Source organism: Ictidomys tridecemlineatus, chromosome 11 (genome assembly GCF_052094955.1).
Source record: "Ictidomys tridecemlineatus isolate mIctTri1 chromosome 11, mIctTri1.hap1, whole genome shotgun sequence".
NCBI classification, from domain to species: Eukaryota; Metazoa; Chordata; class Mammalia; order Rodentia; family Sciuridae; genus Ictidomys; species Ictidomys tridecemlineatus.
The window spans coordinates 12,854,076-12,879,743 of NC_135487.1; the positions used below are offsets into that span (position 1 = coordinate 12,854,076).

The 25,668-nt window shown below is 41.9% G+C and overlaps 1 protein-coding gene across 5 annotated transcripts; it reads left to right on the forward strand.

The window, feature by feature from the left end:
- Positions 1-434: 434 nt before the first annotated feature.
- Positions 435-24,308, forward strand: Otud3 (OTU deubiquitinase 3). Of its 5 annotated transcripts, none has more exons than XM_078025461.1 (8): positions 435-793; positions 6,657-6,805; positions 9,080-9,192; positions 12,911-13,033; positions 15,976-16,107; positions 16,764-16,860; positions 18,181-18,365; positions 19,263-24,308. In XM_078025461.1, the coding sequence occupies exons 1-8, from the start codon at positions 573-575 to the stop codon at positions 19,395-19,397; spliced, it is 1,155 nt and encodes a 384-aa protein (XP_077881587.1). In that variant the 5' UTR covers positions 435-572; the 3' UTR covers positions 19,398-24,308. The 5 variants fall into 5 exon arrangements, with proteins under 5 accessions (XP_077881587.1, XP_077881586.1, XP_077881588.1 ...); XM_078025460.1 differs by having other exon boundaries at positions 437-793; positions 19,279-24,308; XM_078025462.1 differs by having other exon boundaries at positions 639-779; positions 19,279-24,308.
- Positions 24,309-25,668: the final 1,360 nt, after the last annotated feature.

Sequence of the window (25,668 nt, forward strand, 5' to 3'; positions counted from 1 at the left end):
TGATCTCGCAATTATTTAAGATTCAGACCCTTGTAATTTGTGAATAAACAAACAAGAATGAGCCATCTGGAAGTGCCTATTGCAACTGTAGGCTGTTTTTTGTTTTTCTCTCTTTCTGGGGATAGAACCCCAGGGCTTGGTGCACGTTAGGCAGGCGTCTGTCACTGAGCTACATCTCCAGCCGTCCCTTGTTTTCACTTTCCCCTCTTTTCCTAACTTTTGCCGCTGCTCTCATCTCCCCTTATTCTACAAACATTGTCTTGTCCTTGATCTTTTAGGGCTCTGCTTAGGCCTGCTCCTCACTGAGTACCACCCACCACTAGGGGGCGGAGTAGAACAAACCAAGGTGAGTGCCTCTCTAGCCCTCCAAGGGTCTCTCTATGGCGCCTGCCTGCCGAGCCCCAGAGAAGGGGGCGGGGATTCCCTCACGTGACCGGGGTGCCCGGCGCCCGCGCAGGCGTCGTGGGCTCGTCGCCGTCGCCGGGCTCGGTCGCCCGTGCCCCTTCTCTTAGGCGGCCGCCCGGCGGTCCTGCGGCTTTCCCACGCGCCGCTGCGGGCCGCGGGCCGCGGTCATGTCCCGAAAGCAGGTGGCGAGAAGCCGGCCGGGCAGCGGCAGCCGGAAAGCCGAGGCCGAGCGCAAGCGGGACGAGCGGGCGGCGCGCCGGGCCCTGGCCAAGGAGCGGCGGAACCGGCCGGAGCCCGGCGGCGGCGGCGGCTGCGAGGAGGAGTTCGTCAGCTTCGCCAACCAGCTGCAGGCCCTGGGGCTGAAGCTGCGGGAGGTGCCGGGGGACGGGTGAGGCGGGCCGGGAGCGCGGGAGGCGGCGCCGGGGACGCGCCGGGCCGGGTCTGGCCGCCGTCGCCGCTCAGGTCCTTCCCTTCCTTCGGGCGTCCCGGGCGCCTCCCGCGAGCCAGCACCGGCGCGAGGGCGCGGGTCCGGTGGCAGCGAGGCGGCTCAGGCTCCCTCCCCGGGGCGCACGTGGCGACCCCAGGCTCCCAGGCGTGGCCCACGCTGCGAGGGAACTAGAAAGAGGGCCCCGCGTGAGAGCCCTGGAGCTGCCTCACGGCGGACTGGGGGCCGGGAAGGCCTTTCCGACAGGTGACGTCTAAGCCGAGACCTGAAGGAACGAGGTGGAGCGGTCACAATGAGAGGAGACAGATAGGAAGAGGCGTCAGCCCTTGGTGTAGTGCTTTGCCTCCTGTGGCCTTTGCTGCTGGCGGTGGCCCCCGTCGGCACTTGGAACCTAATGTTCACCCAGCTGAAGGCAGATTCTGCATCTTAGTCCATGGGCCTCAGTTTCTCCCGTTAGCAGACGTGCTTACCCGAGCTTGCATGGGCTTGGACGGGAATCCAGGTTCAGGACTTTAAGGAACACAGGATAAAATTCTGGCCCCAGGGAGAGAATGGAGGAAGGGACAGAAATAGGGATCTAGGAGCCTGGGTGGAAGGAGGAAGATGATAAGATAGAGTGGGAGGAGAACAGCATCCCCATTGCAGGGGTAGAGAAAAGGAGGCCTGTTTGCTGAGGGTGTCACTGCAAGAGACAAAAACGGGGATAGCCTGGCTCCATTTTTTTCATCCCTTCAAATGAGCTGTCATTTTGGGCAGAGGGAAGAACAGGGTGAAGCTAGAGACCACGCAGAGTCTCCTTAGCTAGAAATTGTGAAAAAAAGGTGTTTTCATGATCTCATATTACATTGCAGCTTGTTGGTCAATGCTGATAATAAACTGCCCTTAATTTACCTTTCCCACCTTTCCTTCACTGCTTTGGGCAAATTGGATTTCTCTCTGTTCACAAAGAGTTGGCCACACCCTCTGGCCTTGGTGTTTTTGCTTAAGTCACAATTACAGCTTGATCACATTTATTCATCACACCTAGCACAGTGTCTGACACAGAAGGGATTCAGTACCTGTTTGCTGAGAGAATGAGAAAAGTTTAGAGGTTACACTAAAAGTTCATAGGGTACCCTAATAGACCCTGCTTAAGCACACTGCTGTATAAACCAAAAGGCCAGTTGGATATGTTGGAATTGGTGTGGGGCCATTGCTTGCAAATGATTGGATTGTTTGTTATAGTGGGTATGGTATTCTCTACCTCAGGGTGCTGGAAACAAGTGCTTAACAAAGTTGCTCATGAATAGGAATCAGTACAGGGAGCTAGAAATCTTGAGGGGGCTTTCATATGGTTTTTGGGAAACTTTGAGGATACTACCTCTTCTCTGTCTCCCCCAGAGAGAGCATACTTCCCCACTTACTCCAGTGAGCATTGAGTAAGATACTGGTGACAGATTGATGACATGTATGATGGTACATCAGGAGTTCATACCTAGTAAGGAGAAGCATACGGCACTGGGTCTTAGGACCTCTTTGTAGTCTTAAAAATTACAGGGGAACCCAAGAGCTGTTGTTTATTTGAGTTATAGCTGTCAGTATTTTCTATATTGGGAAGTAAAACAAATTCTTGAAACATAGGAATATACAAACACACATTCCACTAGCTATTCAGCATTCCATACCTAATGTGGGAGTGATCAACTCATATACTTGGTAGCCTCTGTAAAACTCCACTGTACACTTGTGAGACAGTGAAAATGAAGAAGGTAATTGATAACATGTTATGTTTTTTTTTTAACTCACAGATATCTTGAAAGGGTCTCAGAAGACCTTCTCACTTCCCAGTCTCTTGGGCCACACTTTGAGAATAGGTGATACGATATAATTACAGTATACATATTTATGGTTTTCCCAGTAGAGGGGTACGGTGGCCTGAATTCAGGAACTTGACCATTGAACCACATCCCCACCCCTATTTTGTATTTTTTTTAGAGACAGGGTCTCACTGAGTTGCTTAGTGCCTTGCTTCTACTGAGGCTGGCTTTGAACTCAAAATCCTCCTGTCTCAGCCTCCTGAGTGACAGGATTACAGGCGTGCACCACCACGCTGGCCCTTGATATATTCTTAATAACAGTGACTGACAGTAGTGGTATTTTCGAGAAGGAAATGGCTAACACTCCCTGAAGTGGTCAGGAAGGTCTTTTCGGTTCATTCAACAGATGTTCATAGGCTACACTACTAAAAGCCTCTCAAGAAGTCATCCTCTGACCTAATTGAATCATGAAGGACCCATAGGAATATTCCAGGAGAACATTCCAGGTTGAGTAGTATCTGCAAAGGCCCAGGAGTACATTGTTTTTGAGACATCTATAAGCATGTATAGCACAGCAGGAGTATAGAATAAAAAGTTAGAAGTTAGGGCAGTGTGGGCACAGAGGCTAGCTTAACCAGAATGCTCAGGTCTTCCCTGTTCTTTGGTCATTATTGGTTAAAATGAGATTTATTCTTGTGTGGGCTCCATGAAGCTAAACCCCTCCCGTTCACCAGTTCTTCACTGGGGTAGCAGAGCTGAACTGGTTCAGCCCTCTTTGGGTTGTGGTTTGTTGATATGGTGATGTCGGTCTTTGTTGCAGTGGATAGTGTAGGATTCTGTGTGTGTGATGGATGGAAAGTGTCAGATTTTTTTTTTTTTAATGTACCCTTAGGATAAAATAAAACAAAGTTTGCTGCTCTAAGAAAATAGTTGAGGGTCTTCCCTTTTTTCTCCATTCTGGTCTGATCTTAGTGTGAGTAGCCTGAGGTGCTACATCTTACTGTAGGCCGGTTCCTTGTTGGCAGCTTGGTACTTGTGGTGTTCTGTAATTGGTTGTTTTGGGAATTCAGTGCAAGACCTTACTTGTATCCCTAAAGCACAATGGTTCTCAAGCAGGGATGATTTTACCTCCCAGGGGATATTTGGCACTGTCTGGAGACATTTTTGGTTGCCATAACTGGTGGGGTGGGAGGTAGTGGTGTGCTAGAGGCCATAGATGCTCCCAGGTGTCCTATAATGCAAAGGACAGTCCTCACGACAAAGGACTCCCTAAATGTCCCTAGTGTGGAGACTGAGAAACTCAGCTTGGTGTGATTATGGGTGTGTGGACTCCGGAAGCAGCTGGATCTCCTAGAGGTCCTTTGGGCACTGCTGCTGTCTTCTCAGCATCTCAGGTGCTCTTGCTGGGTTCCCTGAGGGAGTCTAGGCCCTGTAGTGTTTGTCATGTTTCCTGTGTCACTGCTTTGTAACCCTGTCAGGAAAGCAAGTTGTTTTATTCTATCCTGACTTTTTTTTTTTTAATATATTGTATTTATGTGGTGCTGGGGATCAAACCCAGGGCCTCACATGTGCTAGGCGAGCGCTCTACCACTGAGCCCCAGCCCCAGCCCTCCTGATTTATTTTTACTGGGCTCAAAGAAAGTTTGGTAAATGAAAAGTAGATTAAATAAATTTCACAATCACTCCTATCTAGGAATGATGATGGGTAACTTTTTAGTGTTGACCTTTAGGAGAGAGTGCAGACTGAAAGCAGAGTTGCCTGGGTTTGAGTCCTCGGTCTACCACCTACTAGTTTTGTGACCTTGGGCAATTTACCCTTGAGGGATAATAGTAGTAGCTATCTTTTAGAATATGAGGACTAAGTACATTTAGTACAGGTCAAGTATTCACAACTGCCCTTGGCACATTGTAAGAGTTATTTAGGTGGTGGCTTCAGTGTTTCTTCTTTGAGTACCTTTCTGCATGTGTTTCTATGTGTAGTGTTCGGATGATGGTGTTAGTGCTCATGCAATATGAACAGTTTTATACCTGCTGTCTGGGCTTATAAGGAGGACATTTGCCCATGTTAATAAAAGTTCTTAGTAAGCATGTTACTCTGTATAGAATATTATGAATTTTGATGTATTAAACGTAAGTAATTGGGTGAGAGGGGCAGGAAAGGTGAAGAACTGAGGAATGAAGAAGTCATGCTGTGTGCATGTAGGAATATATTGCCATCTATTCCAATTTTATATATAACTATGATGCACCAATTGAAAAATAAATAGAAGGAAGATCAATAGAGCATAGAAGGGGACCAGTGGGAGGGGAGGGGAGGGAGAAAGGAAGTACTGGGAACTGGGAATTGTAATGGAGAAAATGTATGTTATATGCATTTAGGAATATGGCACAATTAACCCTACTATTATGTATAACTATAATGCACATTAAAAACATAACAACAAATATATATATAATTTCATGTTAAATAATACCTCTTAAACTAGATTCAGGGATAGACTAGTGGTGACAGATGCTAAAGGTTTAAGAAAAGCTTGAGAGAAAAGCTTGAAATGGAAAACATTTTATCCATTCGTCTCCTTTTTCCTAGTGGCTGAGAAAAGATTGCCATTGTTAGATTTTAGCAATAGGCACCTCAGTCTAGTAGCTGGAACTGTATATCCCAGTCTTTTCTAGAATCTTGTCCCAGATGGATATGTAACTTTTCGATTTCTAATTCATAGAATCACCCTTATTTAAATTCTATCTCCTCCTCTCCCCACCAAAAATATAAATATATTCCTTAAACGTTGAAGAGATTTCTGCCTTTTAACTTTCTATTGAAAACTTAACTTTTCTGAGTTGAAAAACAAAGCCTTTCTCTCCTACAGATGTAGATCTGAAATTCTCTGAAAGTGGTGAGTTTGTGTTTTGGAACTAGAGTACCAGCGCCTTGTTTTGCTGGAAGAGCTCCTAGTTAGGCTGCCACTGGGTAGCTGGCTGTAGAGTGTCTGTTTCATTCCTTTCAGGACACCAGCTGTGCTTGTCTTGTTTCAGTCTCTATGTTTCTGGGCTTCTGTGTTTGTGATACGTTTGGAATTTTAGGAGTCTTTGAGGGATTTGAACATATAGATAACTCTTAGAATTTATTATGAGCATTTTGATTTTAGGAAAAAATATGTTTTAAGTTTTCATTTGGCAGGAGTGACAGTGGCATGTTGCTCCCTGAGAGGTGAGGAGGCAAGGGGGAAGTGTCTCCATAGTATAGCTGCTTGTCATCCAAGTGCTTCCTTCTTGTAGCTTTCTCTACTTCTTAGCACTCCTATAGGGTACTGTGTTCAGTTAGTATTGGGGGTCTTAACAAATTGCTCTCTTTTGGGTACTTTTTATTAAATGAATGATGCCCTAGAGGGTAGCTGTAGTGAAACTTTGTTCAGAAAAGGCAGTAGATACGACCTTATTTGGAAGAGGGTCTGGGATTCCTAGCCCTTTGGCCTGGAATGGCCTATGAGGTCTTCACCCTGTATTCAGGTAGTCAGGGTATCCCCAGCTTCACTCATTAAAGCATCTGAGGCCCAGAGAAATTTAATGACTTCCCCAAGCCGGTCAGCTGCCAAGTGGGGACTAACATTCTTGTTTGTTGCTGCTTGAGGAGGTAGTGTGTTTGAATCTGTGTCCTGGGGCTCTGTCCCTGGCATTTGGGAAGAATCCTGGCCTGTTAGATTGGAGGCTTTGCCTTATCTGTGTGTGAAAGGTTTCCAGGGGGTGCTGGGGGAGTAGCTCAGTGGTAGAGCACTTGTCTTGCACATGTGAGGCACTGGGTTCCATCCTCAGCACCGCATTAAAAAAATAAATAAAGGTATTGTGTCCATCTACAACTTAAAAAAATATTAAAAAAATAATGTCCTTAGAGAATAAAAATTAAAAAAAAAAAAAAGATTTCCAGGAGTGGCCTGGCCTGAAGCAGCATTTGTTTTAAATGAACTAAGTTTATTTTTGTAAGGTCTTGACCATCATTTTTATTTTGACAGCAATTGCCTGTTCAGAGCCCTTGGTGATCAGTTGGAGGGACACTCACGAAATCATCTCAAGCACCGACAGGAAACTGTGGACTATATGATAAAGCAGCGGGAAGATTTTGAACCCTTTGTGGAAGATGACATTCCTTTCGAGAAGCATGGTAGGTTCAATTGTGGGACTGGATCCCCCAGGAGTCAGGGATGCTTTAGTGCATTCGCATCCCCCACCCTCCCCACCAAGAGGTTTGGCTACTATCAATTATGGCATTTGTTTATTCATCAATTACTTATTTGCATGCTGTGTAACAGACAGTGTGCTGGGTAATTGGAGATCCATAGATTTAGATGTATGTGCCCTTAATAAAAATGGTGGAATTGAGGCTAAAAGTGTAGTCAGTATTAGAGTGCTTGCCTAGCATGCATGAAGCCCTGGGTTTGATCCCCAGCACCACCAAAGAAGAAACAAACAAAAGTACTATTAAATTCTTGATTTTTTTTTTTTTTTTTTTTTGTCAGTGGAATGGGAAGAACTGGCTAGACAACAGTGTGTAGGCTGGTTCCCTTTTAAAAGGTGAACACACACAGCAGAGGAAGTCTGGGAATACATTGATATTGTATGGTTGTTATTTCTTGGCTGTGCTTATTTTTCAGAACTCATTCTCTTTACATTTCTATAAAAACAACAAAATACCTATCTCTAGGCCTTTTTGTAAAGATTAGATTAGATAACAAGATTAACATAAGTGCTTAGTAAATTAGTTGCCTGGAGATGACAGGATTATCTTCTACATTTTTTTGGTTATTAAAGATTCTCATTACTTTTGTAATCAGAAAAATTAATAAAGTCATGTTAATTTCTCACACTCAAACATAACCTATTTTCTTTGAGGCAGATCAGTTAATGACTTTAATTAATTTCTTTTTGGTTCAGATCTATTTAAGACATTAAAATGAACCTTTAGACTTTAATTTCAACAAATATTTACTGAGGCTCTGCTGTGCCAAGTGCTGATACCTTTCTGTTTTATGCGTAGCACTTTCATCCCAGGGCTCACATCTGTCTCTTATCAGGAAAGAGAATCACTCCTGTGTGTTGATCATGGGTCCCAGAGGCCACACAGAATGGGTAGGAGGGAGGCCCAGAGGGGAAGCGAGGTAGGCTCTCCACATTGACTGGATGAGGGAAGAGGAGGGTCTATGAATAAGGAGTAGAAGGACCCAGTCTAAGACCCAGCTTGTGTATAATTGACAGGACTCACTGGAAATGAAGAGGGGAGAAGGAGGAGACAAAGGTGATTCTGAAGTTTCTGCTTTAGTACAGCTTGGTGGCTGTGCTGTTAGCAAGAAATAGGGCAGTAGGAAGAGGACATTTGGGTAGAAGCTATCAGTGACCTTAACCGTTCCTCACTGGGAAAGAATCCATTTATTAGAACCAGATATATAGTATGAAACTACCAGTGGGTGGTTTATGCCAGTCTCTAAATTCTGACCGCCCCTCTGGGATGATTTTTTGTTTAGCTGATAGACACAGTTTATCAGAGAATCAGCAATTTACAAGTTAAATATATGTAAATGGGGCACATTTTGTGGTTTTGTGCTGTATAAAAAGTTGTGTCATTTTTCCTATTAAAATATCATTTTGTATGAAAAGAGTTTTTAGTTTGTGATGTGAAATTTCCCTTTGAATATCTTCAGGAAGGTCATGTGGTGGATATGGAGGTATGGTCTAGGGGCCACTGTAGATAACAGAGATGCTTCTGAAGTTTAGAGGTTGTCTTGTAGGAGCCTGGAATAAAGGACAGACCCCTCTTTGGGCAAGGGCATATTCTTCACTACACGTCCCTTTTCTGAAGCACTTAGGCATCAGTAGTGCGTGTGTTCTGGTTGTTTGCTCCCATTAGGTGTGAACTCTTTGAGAGCAAAGGTGGAGTAGCCAAGAGTGGCTTAGTGTCATGCTGCCTTTATGAAATCCAGCTTGCCCTGTACAGACTCTGTGACCTTGAACAGTTACTAAACTATGTCTCAGTTTCCTCATCTCTTGAGTGGCATGCATAATAGTAATACTTCTTCCAGAGGCTTAAGGACTGAAATTGGTAATCTGTGAGAAACAATTAGAGCAGTGCTTGACACCTACTTAATAAACATTCCTTAGTGTAAGCTGTTGTGATCACTGTGTTGATGTTGTGTTTACTGGAAGTACTCAGTTTATGTTCATTGAAGGAATAAATGAATGGATCCTTTTTACTGAATGGTTAGTGCTCCTTAGTCTGCATGTTGTTCACCCAGCTGAATTCATAGACTGTGATGAAGCTGATGGTCTATGCAGATGTGGGCTCTTGTTTCTTATTCTTTGGAACTGAATAAATATCAAAGCTTGTTTGCATTTGGATATCTTCTTTATAAAGATTGCCTTTTTCTTTCTTATTTCCATGTAGTGGCCAGTTTGGCAAAGCCTGGTACTTTTGCTGGCAATGATGCAATTGTAGCCTTTGCAAGAAATCATCAGTTGAATGTGGTGATTCATCAACTAAATGCCCCCCTGTGGCAGGTAGGTCACATGTTCAAGAATATATCTACATAATTAGCTTTGGGGATATTCTAACAGATGGGGCTTGACTTGTGACATTGAATATGCAGAAAAACTTGGACAATTAGCCTAATCAAAGACAAAGAGTTTTGTGGTAATTGGAATTGATCCCTGTGCTGTGGACAAATAGAGTCTGGAGTACAATTCGGAAATCTTTTAAAATGCTATAAACGTTATTTGGCAGTCAGTTAATTGGGTAACTTGGGGACAGAGAACTTAATGTGGAAATACTTAAAAATATCAAAGTGAGAATTTAAAGGATTAATGCTTACAGATTCTGGTTTTGAAGTTGCCCACTCCCATATTTGTATCTGTGCTTTGAAGGTAGAGGGAAACAAGATAATATTCATCATAATAGCCATTGCTAGCAATGTATTTTGTTCAGCAGAACTTACCAGAGTCTAGGATGTCAGGTCGATTTCTGTTCTGCTCAGCTGTACACAGCGGTTTCAGTGGTTCTTCTACAACAGTTTTAGAACACATGCCAAGTGTGTGCTGTGGTAGGGCAGACATGTTGTTAAGCCACTAGTGTTTCCTTTCCTCCACCCCTGTTGTGAAGTGGTGTTCACCTTTATTTACCTTTTCTATCTTAAATTAACCTCATCTCCCAAATAGTCCATCAAACCAAACATTCTTGAGTATGGAAGATCAAAGTTTGGGCTGCGGGTGTATACAGCTCCTGCCCTCTTCTTATTCTTCTCAGATTCAGAGTGCTTCTTGTCACTTTGTAGCTCAGGCCCTGAAGACTGCTCCTGTGATTTCTGTGTTTCTCTCTTTCCTACTACTTTCTTATTTCTAACTTTTTCTCGTGTTTTTGGTGCTGGGGATCGAACCCAGGGCTTTGTGCATGCAAGGCAAGCACTCCACCAACTGAGGTATATCCCCAACCCCTAACTTTTTCTTAATTAGAAAATTAAAACATGTTAATTGTAGGAAACTTTGAGAGTTCAAAAAAGTCCATAAAGATAAATAAAACTCACCCAGAGTCACACTGCCTAGAGATGATCGCTGTTAACATTTTAATATAAACGACTTTGATGACTTCTGCTAAACAGCATTAAGTGTAATAACAAAATTTGGAAAAGCAGTAACCAGTGTCACACACCTACGAAGCTGTAAACAAACATTCCTATGTAATTGGAAGGTATATAGCAGGGCGTTTTTACAACCCATTTAAAATACATCTGCATGCAATACAAATTTGTGTGTGTATGTATATACATATATATGTACATATACACACACAGGCCTACGTTTCCCTGTTGGTTATTATCATAATAAAGGTTACAGCACCCTTTTCTTCATATGGCATCTGTGTATATTCCCTTGTAAATTGCTTAATCATAGCCTGTACTGCTTAAGGGGAAAAAAGGTCAGGTTTATAGAGAGATGATTTACATGTAGCAAAATCCGCCCTTTTTAGGTAACAATTCTGTGTTCTGACAAGTCGTTCAGCCTTCTCCATTGACTTGTGAAATAGTTCCACTGCCACAAGGTGCCACTTGCTCTTTCCAGTCACTGACACCTGCACCCAGTGCCCAGCCTCTTGTAACCGCCGTGTGATTTGTCTGAATTTCACAGTTTTGTTTTTCCAGAATGCCATATAAATGAAAGTATTCAGCTTTTTGTGTACAGCACAGCATCCTCTAACAAAATTCTGCTACAGCTCCCAGGGTTAGCATGGAATTTCACCTTATAAGGATCTAATGAGCAGGAGTGGGACAGTAGCTGTATGTTCTTTGGGGCCGTGTTGCTGGAGGTATTGACTCCAGGTGGAGTGATCACCTTTTCAGTGGGGTGCTTTCTTTCTAAGGATGATGTGTGAGTCAAGGACATTGGTTACTGCTTTTCCAGATTTTATCATTACACTTAATACTGTTTAGCAGAAGTCATCAAAGTCATTTGGAGCCTAAGTTTGAAGGAAAATACTTGGTGCCAACTGAGTAACCATAACCTATTTTTTCCTGCTTTGATAACTTTTTTTAAAGTTTCTTGATTACCTAGATAGTATAGAAGATAATTCAATATCGTTAGATTTTTAAAAAATATTTATATTTAGGTTATAGGTGGACACAATGCCTTTATTTTATTTTTATGTGGTGCTGAGGATCTAATCCAATGCCTTGTACATGCTGGACAGGCGCTGTCCCTCTGAGCCACAACTCCAGTCTACTGTATAATTAGATTTTTTTTCACACTTATTTCTGTAGTGTTCTCTTTCATGAATTGCTGAACAATGAAAGTATACATTTAAAAAAATAGATTAGTGTTATTTCCATTGGATTTTCTCCATGTCCCTTCTCTCCAGTCAAGCTTCTTATGAAACTTTTAAGAATTGAAATCGTTAGTTGCTCCTGTCTGGGCAAGACCTCTTGCATTAATGATGAGTCAGCTCACACTCAAAGCATGGAGATACTGACACCTGTATGCTTTTCTGCTTAGAAATGGAGTTTGTGCTGTGGATGTGTGGCATGGAGTGTGAAAGTCCTTTGTAATCCATCCATGAAAACTATGGTTCAAACTTGGTGACTACACAAGTGGTGGGTTTTTTTTTTTTTTTTACATTTGTAGTATGTGTATATTGTTATGTATCTAAGGGCTGTAGAGAGTTGCGTCATTCAAAAATTTGAATGAAATGTTCCCTTTCCTAGTACTTTTCCTGGGAGACAAATGAGCTGTTACCATTTTCTGTGTATATAGTAGACCCTCTGCCCTTTGAGACCCAGGTCTTCCACTGGAGAAAACCTCCACAGTCCCAGCATCTGGACCTGTGTGGTTCCTCTTTGTTCCATTTTTTTTTTTTTTTCCTGTTTTTGGACCACAGATGCTGTTATAATTTGGTAGTATCTGAACTACTTGTGACTTGGAGTAACAAAAAGAAGAAGGTATTGATGTTTGGAGTTTTAACAAAAAGAGTTCCTTGGACAGGTACTCTGTCCTAAGGGATAGAGTCAGGGTTGCTTTAGAGTTTCTGTGGAAATAGTTTTTATTTTGGAATCTGCCCAAACCAGACTCAGTGCTTCTCTGTTGTATGCTTTTAGGGAGCCCTGTTCTTCTTGTGTAGTACTGGGTTGCCATTTGTTCAGAGTACCTTGTGAATGCTGCTTCCAGGGTTGTGCAGTGTGGTACATTACTTTACTAAATATTATTTTGTTTTTAAATTGGTGTAAGCAGAAGATTTCAAGTTTGTTGCTGATAATATGTCTGTGGGTGATGGAAAATGCAGGTTTTCTTTTAAGGACAGGTGAAGCTAATGAAGTGTGTTAGGTTCCATTTATATGGCTCCCTCTCAAAGTTCTAGCAGTTTTAAAATTGGAATTTTGCATTCTGTTTCTCAAAGATGCCTCTCAAATTGTTTGAGCTTTAAGCTCAACAAATCTAGATCAACCCCCATCTTCTCTGTTGGAAGGGCCTGTGCATTTGAGGGGTTCTGAGGTCCAAAGCCCCTGAAACTTCAGCTTATCTATAACCTGCCCTTGGTATTTGGAGGTGTTTTCTTATGGATTTATTCCCACATCATTACATATTAACTAAGCACATCAAAGCATATAAGAGTGGGAGGAGGATAATTCAGAAATCAGTAATGACATACTCCATCACATTTCCAGTTAGCATCTGGTAGGTCTCCAGAGTGAACGGTCCAGACCCTCTCTTTCATCGCTCCTTGTTTTGTCTGCAGATTCGGGGTACAGACAAAAGCAGTGTGCGGGAGTTGCACATTGCCTATCGGTATGGAGAACACTATGACAGCGTTCGGAGGATCAATGACAACTCGGAGGCACCAGCACATCTCCAGACTGATGTGAGTGAGCCCCATTTCCTTTGTGGTCTCAGCCCTACAGGAAGCAGGTCCAGAGCCACCTGCCCTGGAGCTGAAACCAGGGATTTTTTTTTTTTTTTTTTTTTTAGTGGAAAGTTGGTGTTAAGGATCTTTGGTTCTTAGAATGTTTCTTCCTTTTTAGGTTGGGTTAGGGAGAGAGATAAAACTGCTTGTTAGCCTTTTGTTTCCCCATCAGCTGATAGTTATGATTCATTTATATATGAAATCTATGAAATTAAAAAAACACTTTTGTATTTTAAAAATTGATCCATGACTGTTTACTGAAAATTGGAAACTATAGAAAAGGTAAGGAAAAAATAGACACAAATCAGCCACCGGCTGCGAATTTTGTTACTGTTCTGGTAGATTTCCTTTTGGTCATTTAATGTATCACAGATGGCTTGAGATTTATTATTTATATAACTTTGGTTCCTGCTTTTTTCAATTAACACATTATCACAGAAGCCTTTTCTCATATTGTTACCTACATTCTGAAGCCATCTTTTTTAAAACAATTTTGTTTCTTGAGTTGTTCATATTTGTCCATGGGTCAGAATTCAAAATATAATAGGATATATATTGAAAGTTCTTCTGTCACCCTTCTGCTTTACCCATCCTGTTCCCTTCCCTAGAGGCAACTTGTGGGATCAGAAAGTCTCCTATTCTGAGCTATTCTGTTTTTGTGTTTCTATTGTAAGGAAAAGGTCTTTTTTTCTCTTCATATTTCCTTGATGGTTATCATTTATAATAACAAAATGCTAATTATATACCCAGATAGTCTGTAGAACCATTTTAAACCACCAGAATGGTACAGAAGCACTTCCTCAGTCTAGTTCCAAAACATTTATCACCCCCAAAGAAAACCTCGTACGCATGAAGTAGTCATTCTCTGTTTCCCCTTTCATCCAGCCAACCGCCTGCCTGCCTTGTCTCAAAACTATTCTGGACATTTAGTACAAATGGAATCCGTCCATCTTTGGCCTTCCTGTCTGACTTTTTTTGTCTAGCATAATGCTTTCTGGACTCATCTGTGTTGTAGCATTTGTCAATATTTTTAAAAATGGCCTTATAATATTCCATTATATAGATGTATCACATTTTGTTTATCCATTCATCCAAAGATGGACATTTGATTGCCCATCAACAAAGCCCGTCTTTTTCACCTTCTGGCTACTGAAAATAGTACTACTATGAATATTTCTGAATATATTTGTTTGAGTACCTGCTTTCAATCTTTTGGGGTGTACTGGAGTGGAATTACTGGGTTATATGGTGAATTCTGAATTTAACTTTTGAGGAAAAAAGTTGCCAAACTGTTTTCCACAGTGGGTGGTACTGTTTTATATAATCACCAGCAATATATGAAGGCTCTACTTTTTCCACATTCGAATTTTTATTATCTTTCTTCCTCCTTCCTTTTCTTTTTCTTTCTTTCTTTATTTTTATGTGGTGCTGAGGATCGAACCCAGAGCCTCACACGTGCTAGGCGAGTGCTCTTACTGCTGAGCCACAACCCCAGCCCCTCTTTTCCTTTTCTTAATGGAAAATAGCCACCCTAGTTTCTGGTGGTTTTGATTTGCATTTTCATAATGACTAATTATGTTGGATGTTTTTTCATATACTTTTGGTAGTTTGAATCTTTGGAAAAATGTCTGCTCAAGTCCTTTGCCTATTTTTAATTGGGCTGTCTTTTTTGTAAGAATTCTTTATATATTCTTATATATTCTGGAGACTTAGATTCTCATCTAATATATGATTTGCCAGAATTAGAATTCTTTTTGTTTGTACTAGGATATTCTGTTGAAGTTTGTCTTTTGTTAATTCTCTTATTTTTTTCCTAGGTACAGAATTATCTACAAAGAGTGATTTCTTTTTCCTCATTTTATACTTTTGTTTGTCTTGGCTAATTGCATTGGCTCTTATTGCTAAAATGTTAAATAATAATGGTGGTAGTGAAATCATGATTGTGTTCCTTAATTTGGGAATGAAGATAGCATTCTATGGATTTCTAGTGGTTAATTGTACCTATACCTTTACCTTGCTTCTGGTTATTCACCACTATAAGTAATGTTGTTATGAGTACTTTTATGTAAATCCTGAATTTGACATTTCCTTTGGCTAAATTACAAAGTTGTGAAACTACTGGTTCCAAGACTCTTGATACTCAGTGTCAGACTGTTAATGTATAATTTTATAATAAATTGTTTTGTAATAACATTCTAAGGAATATACTGTCCATTGCTGGACTCCACTTCAACTTTTACATGCAAAAAATAGAAACACCTTTGTCCATTTCCATTCCTGTGTTAATGGAAGCAGAAGGAGAAGTTGCTGGAGTCCTCATAGGGATGATTATAGCTTTTCTGATTTAGGATCTGGTCACAAAGGCCTCTTGAACTCTTAAGTGAATTACTCTTTGTTGATTTAGAATTCCAGTTGGCAGGTTCCCTGAATGTCATGGTATATACTGGAGGTGAGGAGTCATGCTCTGCTGTGTACCCCAGAGCTCACTGATGATCAGAGAGGACCTGGGAACCAGATGAGGGTTGTGTGTATATTTCTTCAAGACTAGCATGTGTCTGTGTAGAGGACTGTGTCCCGAGGTTCAGTTCACAGCTCTGGAAATGAGTGGAGGCAAATATGCTGTTGTGGTCAGCAGAAGTGGCCAAACATCAGCATCTAGAAACTGTAGAAGTTCTGACGTTGTCTCTGCTGAGTGGTTCTTGTCTCTTGGGCCTTTCTTTTGTTCACTGTGGTGGCCTGGAATCTCGGTGTGTGGATAGAATTTAGTATACTTATTGTTCTCTTAAAGTTGTTTCCAGAGTTTTTTCCCCTATGTTTGAATGTCTTGAGATTAGAGTATCTTTCTGTGTTGGAGATTCTGAACGAGATTTGCAAGAGTTTATGCTTTGTGCTTTCTTTAGTTTCAGATGCTTCATGAAGATGAGTCGAATAAAAGAGAAAAGACCAAGACAAAGGGAGTTGACTTTGAGGACGACCTGAGAGATGAAGTAGAAGATGCCGTCCAGAAAGTTTGCAATGCAACTGGATGTTCAGTTAGTATTCCTGTCATGCAGTAGGGCTTTCTAAACAGTGTGCCTAGTGTATCTGCTGGTCTGTGACATCACTCGAGCATGCCAGCATGAGGGCCAGACAGTCCAGGAGATTGGTGGTCTGACCTAATGAGAGCTGTTTATTTATTTCCCTCTTGTTTGCCAGACTTGACCTAGTACTACTCAGAATCTTTTTTGGGGGTATTGGGGATTGAATTCAGGGGCACTCAACCACTGAGCCACACCCTTAGCCCTATTTTATATTTTACTTAGAGACAGGGTCTCACTGAGTTGTTAGCGCCTCACCATTGCGGAGGCTGGCTTTGAATTCGTGATCCTCCTGCCTTAGCCTCCTGAGCTGCTGGGATTACAGGTGTGTGCAACTGTACCCGGCACTACTCAAAATCTTAATGAGTGGGTTTAATTTTTTCTGACTGGTGTTTGTACTATTAAAAGTGCAGTTTTATAAAGGGAATTCATTTGTAATAATAAAATGCATTATTTCAAGTGACCAACCTTATTTGGGAATTGTAAATGGAAAATTCTTGAGACCTTTTGTCCGTTCTCACTGTTACATCTTTGTGTTTATCAAATTATTGAAGTAGAGCTAGGTAGAAAAGTAGATCCAGTCTTGAAGTGTTTCTTTGTTTCTTGGCTAGGATTTTGACTTAATAGTCCAGAACCTGGAAGCTGAAAATTATAATATTGAATCTGCAATAATTGCCATGCTTCAGATGAACCAGGGAAAAAGAAACAGTAAGTCCACAAATGATATTTATAAGCCTTCAAAGTGATTGTGTTGGTGATTTTCCAAATACTCATTTTTAATCAGTTCACAGGTGGTACTTGTCCTGTCATTTATTCATTCAGCAGGTATTTACTGAGTGCCTTCTATATGCGGGCATTTTTTACTGGGTCCTGACCCTGCATCAGGAAATGTTTAGAGGTAGAGAGAGGGTGGTAGAGAGGCAGGTAGTTTGGCTAATAGTACATAGTGGGGTGCAGTGCAGGATGCTGGGAGAATGCACAGGAAATCCGCCTAACCTGGTCTTGAGGGTGGCAGAGTGTCCTTCTGAAAATAAGATCTTATCAAACTGAAATGGTAACTGAAGAAGAGAGAAATATTTTATTTTTGTAATGGAAATATTAAGAGAACTAACATTTTTAACGGTGATAATTCAAAATTGTTTTAAAAATTTGAACTGGATTTAATCTTGTGACTCGGGAAAGAAGATGTAAAATCTTAATAATTTCTTGTGTTATTAAAATGGTATCAATAAATACTCTTTTTTTTTAAGAGAGAATTTTTTTAATATTTATTTTTTAGTTTTCGGTGGACACAACATCTTTATTTTATTTTTATATGGTGCTGAGGATCGAACCCAGCGCCCCATGCATGCCAGGCAAGCATGCAACCGCTTGAGCCACATCCCCAGCCCCAATAAATACTCTTTTGACAGTTATCAATGCCAGGTACTTCCTGTGCCTGGCATTATAGTTCTTCATGTGTCTGAGTATTTAAGTATCCACTTGATATGTTTGCTGTGCTTCTTCAGAAGCTGTGAGTAACTTGATCTTTGTAGTTGAAAGCCTCATTCAGTGTGATGTGTTCTTGACATGTGGAGAGTGAGGTTGGGAGATGCATTTGAAGTGGTATTTAATTTAATTGATTTTCAATTTTAATAGCCACATGTGGCTGGTGACTGCTGTATTGGACAACACAGCTTTAGATCCTGTTTTTTTTTTTCTCCTTCTGAATTTTGAGTACAAATGAATGATTTCTCCCTAAAAATTCATGTTAAACATTTTATCCAAGGAAACAAAGCACTGTGCTGTGGGAAGCTAACCATAAGCCTTAGGACTAGCATGTTATTTTAAAATCTAATTTACCCATCATTTTGTCCCCTTTTTTCCTACTCTGTTGACTTGGTATTAGAGTTTTGTTTCAAAGAAACTTGCTTCCTAAATAACAATTATCTGGGGACTCTGGTGATGTTGGAGTCCTTTACCATAGCATTTGCATTATGTAACTCTGTAAGGTTCTCAGTTTAATTAATACCTTTTTTTTTTTGGAAGATGCAGAGGAGAGCCTTGAGCCTGGTGACCAAGCGCCGAAGCAGTGTGGCCCTTTATGGGAGGAGGGTGGCAGTGGTGCCAGAATCTTTGGAAATCAGGGTTTAAATGAAGATAGGACTGAAAACAACAAAGCCCGGACCAGCCCTAGTGAAGAAAACAAAGCAAACAAGAACCAGCTCCCAAAGGTATGAGGGAGGTAGTCAGAAGGGCAGATGGTGGGCTGCTGAAAATTTGTAGCAGTGGTGGGAACTTGCATTTCATTTTAGTATGTATTTTTCTCTTAATTTATAAAACAGTTATTGTGGAAATCTGGGGGATACATAAAGATATGTCTAGAAGCAGAATGAAGGCCTTGTCTTGTTTGGTGTATGCTGTGACGATTAGGACATATGTGCTGAGCTGTCCTGTGCAAATGGGTAGTTGCCTTTGCCCATGCAGCATCATTGCACACGTGGGCTCCCTCCACCTTATTCCACACTTTTCACATCTGCAGTGAACAGTGTTGTGTGTTTGTGTTGCATACTATTTTCTTGCATAGAGTTAGGAGATGAGTTAGCAGGTTTAAGGGCATGTATATTGGAATCTTTTGAAGGCTTTTAGTAAATTGTCAGGTGCTTCCCAGAAAGGGTGTACATCTCCCTCCCCACCCCTACAAGTAGATGTGACAGTGTTCATTATGCTGAAATTGGGATTCATTTTAAAAACTTACTATGAAGTTCTGAGCTCAAAATGCCACCTAATGTGAAAAGGCAGAGGCAGAGCGGCCATAAGCTTCTGAGGATTTCATTACAGTGATCTGGGTCTTAAATTATGGAGAAAGGTGTCGTCTGGCCCCTTGATTATTGTCTGTTGCTGCATAGGGGTAATGTCTCTTTAGGGCATCTGGAATTGGTTTATGAGGAGGAAGGAGTTGATTTTGTTTGCTAGTTCAGTGGGGGGATATACATTTTAACATAATGGAAAATGAGCTAATCTGGCATGCGGGTGGTGTCCTCTCTCCTTGCTGAAGTAGTCAGAGCCTTGGACATTTGTGAGCCAGCATCTCTTGCAGCAGGTGGCAACTTGAGTCAGCTGTGCGTTAGTGGCCTTCTCTTTCAGGTCACAAACAAACAACGCAGGGAACAGCAACGGCTGGAGAAGAAGAAGCGACAGGAGGAGAGGCATCGTCACAAAGCCCTGCAGAACAGGAGTGGCCACAGGGACAACAACAGGAGTGAAGCAGATGTGAACACACAGGTCACTTTGGTGAAGACCTTCGCTGCTCTGAACATCTGACTCTGCCTCCTGGGAGCTGTAGGAAGCAGAAGGACCATGGAGCGCCACACACAGGCCTTCCAGGGAGGCAACCAACAAAGCCTGTTTGGTCACACGCTGAATTAGTTTCCTTCAAGCTGCCTCTTTTGTTCAAAGTTCTGTCAGTGCTGTGTTTTGTTTTATAAAGGTGCAGTGAAGCCATTCATATTCTGTAATACACACTTAAAATACTGAGTTTTAAGAGTGGATAGTTAGGTCAGAAAAACCTTTGTGGCTTTATTTGCCCTGAAAAAAAGAGTTCAGTGACCCTGGGATCTTCCTTTATTACTTAGGGTAAGTTTTGCTGTGATTGTTCATGAAGTAGTTTAACTGTTAGAAATTCAGAATAACAGATTTCCTTAGTTTCTCTTTCATTTTCAAACAGATATCAACATGTAGAGTGGTTTATAAATGATCTCCAACTCAGGAACATATTTAGATTGAATTTTTTCCCTATCTGATTTACTCAACAATTCAGGAAGTGTTTTCCCAGAGTAATGTGATACGAGGAGGTGGCCTACAGAGTCAGGGTGGGGACTGCATAGCTCACCTCTCCTTCCTGACTGAAGTCATTGCAGGTGGCAGGTGCTATGGGCCCATTTGTGGTCAGCCATAGTGTGGGCACCTGCTTGGTGGAGAGTGAGGCCTCAGCTTTCCTGGGAGATCAGTCGTGTTGTTGAGTCTTGGTGTTTGTTTTTTTAACAGTTGGGAAGATGGTGTGTTACTGCTGTGAGAGAGTTCTGCAGTTCAGATCATCCATAGTCGTAGAGCAGATGCCATAGTTGTAGAACAGTCAGGAAACTCCTAGGTTTCTGTCTAGGAAGAATCTAAAGAATGATTTGCTTCTATAGCAGAAGTTTGGATGAATATCTAAGGTTTTTTTGTGTTCACTGTTTGAACAACTATTTTTTCCCTAGTATTATAGACTTAGAATGATGCCTTTAGAGAAAAAAATGATAACTTGACCTTATAGGTTGCAAAATTTTCTTAGTATTGTGGCAATGAAATTCCATAAAATATGGCATTTATTTTTTGTTACTTAAGCCCAGTGTGGGATTTGAATGGGGCAGCATTAGTTGTGCCTGTAGGGTAAACCAGCAAGGTGGAGTGCTTCTCTGGGCTCAGGCCTTCAAGTGACTCACAGTTCTGAAACACTCCATCAGGGGACAGATCCCATTCCCAGAACTGGGCTAGGTGGATGAGAAGTCTAAAATGGTCATGTGTGAGGCAGGTGGGAGTCTTTGCCTTCTGGGAGCCTAGTACTTGGACAAATAATATATGCTGAGTCAAAAAGTCAATTCTTTGTTGTCCCTGCAACCCTCAGATCTCAAAATTATGAGAACCTAGAGGCAGAGTGGAAACCGTAAGTAGTTTTAAAGTGTGAGAACTGTCACTATCAGAGTGGACCCTGGCCCTGTGGAATTGTCCCTGTCAGTAGGCTTTTTGCTTTCTTAGTTTCATTGATGCCTTTTAATTTTTGTTTGTTTGATTTGGGGACTTTTTTGTAGTTGGAATACCTACAATATCATTGGAAGTCTCTTGGAGTTGCTCCCAGGACATTGTGGTTTGGGCTTCTTCCTGGGTACAGTATATTGCAATATTGTGCAGATTTAAAGACTGTACAGCACCTTTTCTTTGCTCATCACAGTCCTGAGTTTAAGACTCCCGAGTACTCGGCACTCAGTTCCAACTGGGAAGGCTCTCTGTTGCCTTTTCTTAGGGGGTGGGATCTGGTGTTTGAGGACAAATGGCTCTCTTGGCTTTCACCTCTGGGCAGATTCCTGGCTGGCTGAGCTTTTCTGAAAGAACATTCTTTCCTATCTGCTCTGTACTGTGTGAGTGCAGAGACCAGATCCTCTCAAAAGGATCAGCTTTATCAGAAGCTCAGAATTAAAGTAGAAAAATACCTGTGGGTGACCGTTGTTGTGATTAGTTGGATTGCTTCATTGACTTGGTTAATGAAGGTGGCTTTGGGCCCTACAGAGTTTTAGAGGCTGCTGAATGTTTTATTAAAGAATATTAGGATTATTTGTTTATAAATTACCTAATTCTGATAATAGGCTTCAGCAATTTTGGGGCACAATAGCAGTGGTTTTAAAAACTAATCAAATGACTTTAATTTTAAAAAGTAATTTTCTTTTGTTACCATTGTACAGCTTTTCAGTTATAATTGGTCTGTGCTTAGTGTGTTAATTATTGGAAATGGGGGTATGGCACCCAGCTTCAAAGGTATCTTCTAGCTAAAGGTTGGAATTTAGACCACTGCCTTGGTCTCCTTGGAGTGGGAAGTGGATAGAATCCTCAGGCTTAGTTGCCTTGTTGGGCACTCCATCGTTACTTCATTGGCAGCCAAAATGGAGGCCATACGTTCAGTCTTGAGGTGATGATTGTCAGCAATCCAACTAATGACAGCAACTGTGCTGGTCAACCCAGCACAGTTATGGAACTCAGTACTGGGGACTGAATCTGTCTCAACCTCTGGGGTGCAACTCAGCTGGTAAAGATTATACTACACAAGGTTAGGTCTCAGTAGCCTGTGGAGGACCAGGAGAAGAGGGTAGAGCAGCATTTCATAGCTGCTTTCTGGCCTTATAGACTGTATATAAAGGTTTTATGGATTTTTTTTTAAACATCAAAATAAGAAAAAAAATTTATTACAACAGCTTTTAGCTAGGGAGTTAGATGTATTAAAACAACATAGACCACAACTTATAAATAAAATAATTGTTACTGGGAGACATTAGAAAGATAGAATGTATATGTATATTTAATTTTTCAATAATAAGAATATACACCTTCAGGAGTAAAGCATGGTTGAGGAATTGTGGCAGAAAGAAGAAACTTAAATGTTAGTTGAAGTCATTTATAGTTTGTTTGTTTGTTTTTTAAATAAGCTCTGAAGACATTTCCAATTTCATTTTGATGGAGAGGACTGTGCAATGTGTGTCTCCCTTAATGGGCAGTTGGAGCTGGGCTCAGAGTGAACCTTCATGTAGGTCATAGACAGTGCCCTGCTCAGCTTCCCTGGGGAGCTTGTCAGTGTGACCTATGATGGCGGGCTGGGGAGGAGGGCCATGTAAAGGTGGGGAGAGAGTGAGTTGTTCACATGTCATGTGGTCATTTCAGATGGACTTTGGTAGTGGATCACACTTGTAGTGAGTCCCTGTAGTCAATGTGCAGTTTCTTGCATTGTGAGAAACTCTTTAGAGTGTGCCCGGGTTTTACTGGGTCAACATGGAACACCCTTGAGTTTACCTCTGTGAAATGTTCAACCCAAATATTCAGTTGATGGGAGGAAACTTGAATCCCTAGTCAGAACTGATTAAAAGTCACCCTGACTGGAGAGAAGGCTCTTTGTGGCAGGAAGAGAGTGGAGCTTCTTGATTGAGTGTGTCACCTCCGTGCCCTCCCTGACTCCCATGTCACGTAGACACATAGCTCTTCATCTCTTTACCTCAAGTCTGTATCGCACCTGTAGATGCAGGGTCAGATGCAGCACTCCTGCCATTGTCATTACTCACGGTTTTGCTCATCTCCGTTTGCACGTCGGGTGTGCTGAAACAGCTTTCTGGCAGTTGTTCAGAGCTGACTTAATAATGGCACTTTTTACAAAGATGTGTTTCCCTAACTGTGAAGCAAATTTTGTTTTCCCACTGACATCCTTGAATTGAAGATCTAGATGCGTGCACTTAAGTTTTAATAAATCTGCCACTACATGTTAGAAAAAGTCAAACTGATCATTTCTCACAAGTGGAGATGATACTAAACCTCTGTGGCCCGGTGTGTGGACAGTGTGTGACTTGCTGTCCACGGAGGCTGGACCACAGGAAAGAGCTGTGCCTTGTGGATGGCCTGACCCTCTTCTGTCCCAGGTAAAACATGCTCTCAAAACCTCAGGCTCTTAATGATTTCTTCCAAGTGATTTTTTCTAGAATCTCTGTTTAACCCTCCTCATTATGACTACTTTGTAGCTCAAGTGAAGTGTTGAATATCTTCTCAGAGTTACCCAGGGAGGGGCTGGTGCCAATGTGCAGCATGATTTCCATGAGCACACCTGTGATCCACAGTGCTTCTGCTCGCTGTGCCGGTTGTCACAGCAGGTCCTGATCATGGGAGGAAACCCTTGGGGTCTGGCTCTGATCCTTTGCATGTTATCTAGCAGGTCCCTGTTGCCAGCCGTCCATGACAATCATTGGCGCGTAGTCACAGACCTTTGTTCGTGGTTTGATTCCCTGGCAAGTCTTTCGACTGAAACTTGAGCCATACTGGTGTCTTTCCATTCTTGGGGCTTGTTTTCCATGGTGGCTACCATTCCAGCATCTTTCACTAGCACTAAGCTCAGAGAAAGGGGGAAGAGAGCCAGGAGCTAGACTCAGCACCCACATGTTCCCCTTCCTGGTGTCAGAGTGCTGGAGTGCATCAGACCCCTAGGACTGAGGGCAAGGAGTCTGGGGATGGGCCTTCTCTTTTTCCTAATTGCACTATACTTGTTCTAGCTTCGGTCTGGAGATACTTAAGACCTCCATGGGGTCATAATCCATAGACTTAGCAAGTCTGCCTTATCTCTGGAGCTCGGGGGTGAGAAATGTGACCACTATCGATGTCCATAGTTCATTTCCCCTAGGCCTTTTCTTTTCACAGATTGTGTTCATCTGAACCATTTTATTTTTTATTTACCAAAGTACTGTACTTGGCTATTTGCAGTGTTTTCAAAACCAAATGTTTCCTTTTTTGTTTTTAATCTTTACTACTTGGTGCAATAGAAGCTGCAAAGATGTGCCACTTATCTATGAAATGGAGTTTTGTATACCAATAAATTCTAGTTTAAAAACAAAGTTTTAGCTTTTTTCTTTTCTTTGCTAAAAACCTTTCTATAGAAGGACTTGGTTACTCAGATTTAGTTCAATTTAATCACCCATCTAAACATTCAGGAATCCATCCAACATTGATGATCCTCTGCTATATATAGCTAATATTTCTGGGTAGTGACACAGACATGGGCCTGTCCTCAAAAAGCTTCCAGTCCAGGGGGCAAAAGGAACAAGTGACTGTGACCGGAGAGAACACATGCCCTAATGGAAGGCTGAGAAGGTGATTGTGAACACAGCCATCAGGACATCGAGTAAGGCTCTTATAGGAGGTGGCATTGGGACCAGGAATGAAAGGGGAGAGAGGATGCAGAATAGAGCATTTTGTACCTAAGGACCATCATAAGCAAAACCCTGGAGTGGGAACGTCCATGTAGTTAAGATAGTTTATTAAGGGTACAAATTTTGGAGGAAGACTGGGGACTTATTTGTTCACATGCTTCCCATGTCCCTTTTGCTACTGGAAGATTAATACCATGCTTGCTGAGTGAGTTCTAAAGACCAGGTGTGCTTAGTTCAGCCTGGTTGCTTTCTTGGTGTTTGGAATAGGTCTCGTGTGCTTTCTGACCTGGGGACGTTACAGGTAGCTGTGAGGTCTCTCCAGCCAGTTTTATCTGTCTGTAGGCTGTCAGCTCAAGGACACTGAAGATTAATATTTTAAAACATAAAGCCCATTTAAGATAAATGAGCACTCAGATGGTAGTGAACCAACAGACTGTTTGCATGAATCATATAGCATTAGTGTGTGGCATCAGTTCCCTAAAATAGTTCCGGTTGTCATGAGCCCATGGATTCAACTGAACAGATACTTATTTAGCATCTGTGGTGCGATGATGCCGCAGGGGAGGCAAAAGGACAGGTGATTGGGCATGGATGGAGTGTTAGTAATGCACCAGGTACTCTGAATACATTGTCTCATAGGAAGCTTAAAACCACCCCACAGGGCTGATACTCTTTCTGTATTTTACAAATGAAAGAGTAAATAAATGGACCAAGATCACAGGTGGTAGCAGAAGCAGGATTTGGACCCAGGACTGCCTACTGCCACCACACAAGAACCCAAATAATGGGTAAGCAGCACTAGTAAAGGTCCCAAAACATGAGCTGGCCTTCAGAGGAGACTGAATTCTGCTCCAGCTGGGAAAGGTGGAATTTGAGGTGCATTCGTGGACAGGGGAAGCTTTTTAGGTTGAGGGAAGTATTGCATGAAGGAATGAAGGCAGAAAAGCAGTGGATAATGGAGAGCTACTGATGGTATGGCCGGGAGGATGGACATCAAGCCACTGGTGGACGGGAGAGAGACTGGATGAAGGAGGGAGGCCCTTTG

Excerpts from the sequence above, each read along its gene's own strand:
- Otud3 (XM_078025460.1), top strand. The coding sequence starts at position 573 with ATGTCCCGAAAGCAGGTGGCGAGAAGCCGGCCGGGCAGCGGCAGCCGG. Across the intron at positions 794-6,656 it reads CGGGAGGTGCCGGGGGACGG|CAATTGCCTGTTCAGAGCCC; the intron begins GTGAGGCGGGCC and ends TTATTTTGACAG. Across the intron at positions 13,034-15,975 it reads CAGCACATCTCCAGACTGAT|TTTCAGATGCTTCATGAAGA; the intron begins GTGAGTGAGCCC and ends TGCTTTCTTTAG.